This window comes from Homarus americanus, unplaced genomic scaffold (assembly GCF_018991925.1).
Source record: "Homarus americanus isolate GMGI-L3 unplaced genomic scaffold, GMGI_Hamer_2.0 scaffold1024, whole genome shotgun sequence".
In the NCBI taxonomy this organism is placed as follows: domain Eukaryota; kingdom Metazoa; phylum Arthropoda; class Malacostraca; order Decapoda; family Nephropidae; genus Homarus; species Homarus americanus.
The window spans coordinates 2679438-2681849 of NW_024715228.1; the positions used below are offsets into that span (position 1 = coordinate 2679438).

At 44.6% G+C, this 2412-nt stretch overlaps 1 protein-coding gene across 1 annotated transcript; it reads left to right on the forward strand.

Annotated features, from left to right (window-relative positions):
* The first annotated feature begins 570 nt into the window (after nt 1-570).
* On the forward strand, nt 571-1029 carry LOC121854964 (proteoglycan 4-like). The gene has a single exon (XM_042349788.1). The coding sequence runs from the start codon at nt 571-573 to the stop codon at nt 1027-1029; it is 459 nt and encodes a 152-aa protein (XP_042205722.1).
* Nucleotides 1030-2412: the final 1383 nt, after the last annotated feature.

Here is a 2412-nt window from a genome sequence, read left to right on the forward strand (position 1 = left end):
AAAGAAGGGGAAGGAGGGGGAGGAGAGGAGATGGACGAGGGGAGGATAAGAGGATGGGGAGTAGGGATGAGGAGGAAAGTTCACCTTTCTTCTCTGACTTATCTATATACATCAGTGGATTGTATATCTCTCTCTACGTTGTCTATATAAATCAGTCAGTATATTGATCTCCTCTAGCCTATATATATATATATATATATATATATATATATATATATATATATATATATATATATATATATATATATATATATATATATATATATATATATATATATTAATTTATCTTATTTTTGTCATTTATATAAAGTATCTCGCTGTCTCTATTCATTCATTTATGTCTTAAATATCCACCATTCAATCAATTTATCCATCTATATTTATCAATTAATCGGTCAATTCATCATTTACACGTCACTGTATTCATTCGCCTATCAGTTAATTCAATTATCTATCTATCCCACAGCCACTAAGCTCGACGCCCCACAGCCACTACCCGCGATACCCCACAGCCACTACCCGCGACGCCCCACAGCCACTACCAGCGATGCCCAACAGCCACTACCCGCGATGCCCAACAGCCACTACCCGCGACGCCCAACAGCCACTACCCGCGACGCCTCACAGCCACTACCCGCGACGCCCAACAGCCACCACCATGATGTCCAAGCAACAGCCACCTGCCCAAGGAGCAATTCCCCACAGCTACCACTCAGCGATGCCCCACAGCCACTACCAGTTACGCCCCAACAGCCACTACCAGCGATGCCCAACATCACCCGGCGATGCCCAACAGCCACGCCACCTGCGACGCCCCACAGCCACTACCCGCGATACCCCACAGCCACTACCCGCGACGCCCCACAGCCACTACCAGCGATGCCCAACAGCCACTACCCGCGATGCCCAACAGCCACTACCCGCGACGCCCAACAGCCACTACCCGCGACGCCCAACAGCCACTACCCGCGACGCCCCTCAGAATCAACACAACACCTACGACGCGAGGGTCTTAAGTTAATGAACTGAAGCCTCTCAATAAAGGAGTAATGTATGCAAGATCCAAACGACACATTCTTGAGGCTTTAAACTCACGCTGTTTCAACTCTCCCAGCGCCACGGCCATGACTGAGGCAGGTACTGGGGCAGGTACTGTGGCAGGTACTGGGGCAGGTACTGTGGCAGGTACTAGGACAGGTACTGAGGCAGGTACTAGGGCAGGTACTGAGGCAGGTACTGGGGCAGGTACTGTGGCAGGTACTAGGACAGGTACTGAGGCAGGGGAATGAGGAACTGATATGAAGACACTAAAGTGATCCTCAAGATGGTTAAAACAAGACGATCGAGCTTCTGAAGGACCTTTACATTAATCACTGACCTCCAGAACATGAAGAATAAGTAGTTTATCATGCAATGGGTATAAGCACCTTCCTTCATCACCCCGCAGGACAGATAAATAATAACCACCATCATCGATCAACACTTCAGGCGGAATGAAATTCTCTCTCTCTCTCTCTCTCTCTCTCTCTCTCTCTCCTCTCTCTCTCTCATTGTTATCCTCGTATTTCCAACTAAACACCGCGAGGGAGATGATGCAGCATGTGAACAGACGCATCTGCTTAACCTTCCTCATAACAGACCGACCATCACAGCCACCACACAGACGTTCACTGACCTCACCACCACCACCACCACCCCCACCACCACCACCCCGACCCCTACCACCAACAACACCAAATATATTTACAAATTCAATGAACCTTCACACCAGCGTTTCTTACAGCTCCTGCACGACGAGGTAATGAGTCGACAGACATTATACTTCCTTTCAGTTTATTTTTTTTATTCGTAATCTTCTAAATCTGTTCCTTTTTGTGTCGTTCAATTTCATATTTTTTTTACAGCGACAATTCATGAATATTCCAAGGCTTAACGCTCACTCAACACTCGCACTTTTCAGTGTTGTTGTGAAAACTCTATTAATACCGAGGATTTGGTATTGAAAGACGTGTTTTTTCGTAGCTTAATTTTGGCGTAAAATTAATCCTGACTAAGAACACGATAAAAGGTTCCCCAAACTGGACCACAAGCGTATGATATGTGAGGTCACAGTGAGTAATGATACCAATGTCTATAAGGGATTGAATGTGGTGGTATAGAGGTATTTTACTATATTTACACATTGAGATATTTACCTTGACTCCCCCATACCCGTCCGGTGGCGTCATCAACTACCTGAGTAAATAAAGAATGTTCGACAAAACCCTTTTTTCTTAATTGAATTTTTAAATATTTTGGTTACACATTATATATAATTTGACGTATATAAATTTAGTTATTACAAGACTTAGATAAATAATAATACTCGTCTTTTATCAACGTTGAGCAGCATTATACCTCAAGTGACCTCCT

Coding starts and splice junctions, on each gene's coding strand:
- LOC121854964 (XM_042349788.1), top strand. CDS start 571: ATGCCCAACAGCCACTACCCGCGACGCCCAACAGCCACTACCCGCGAC.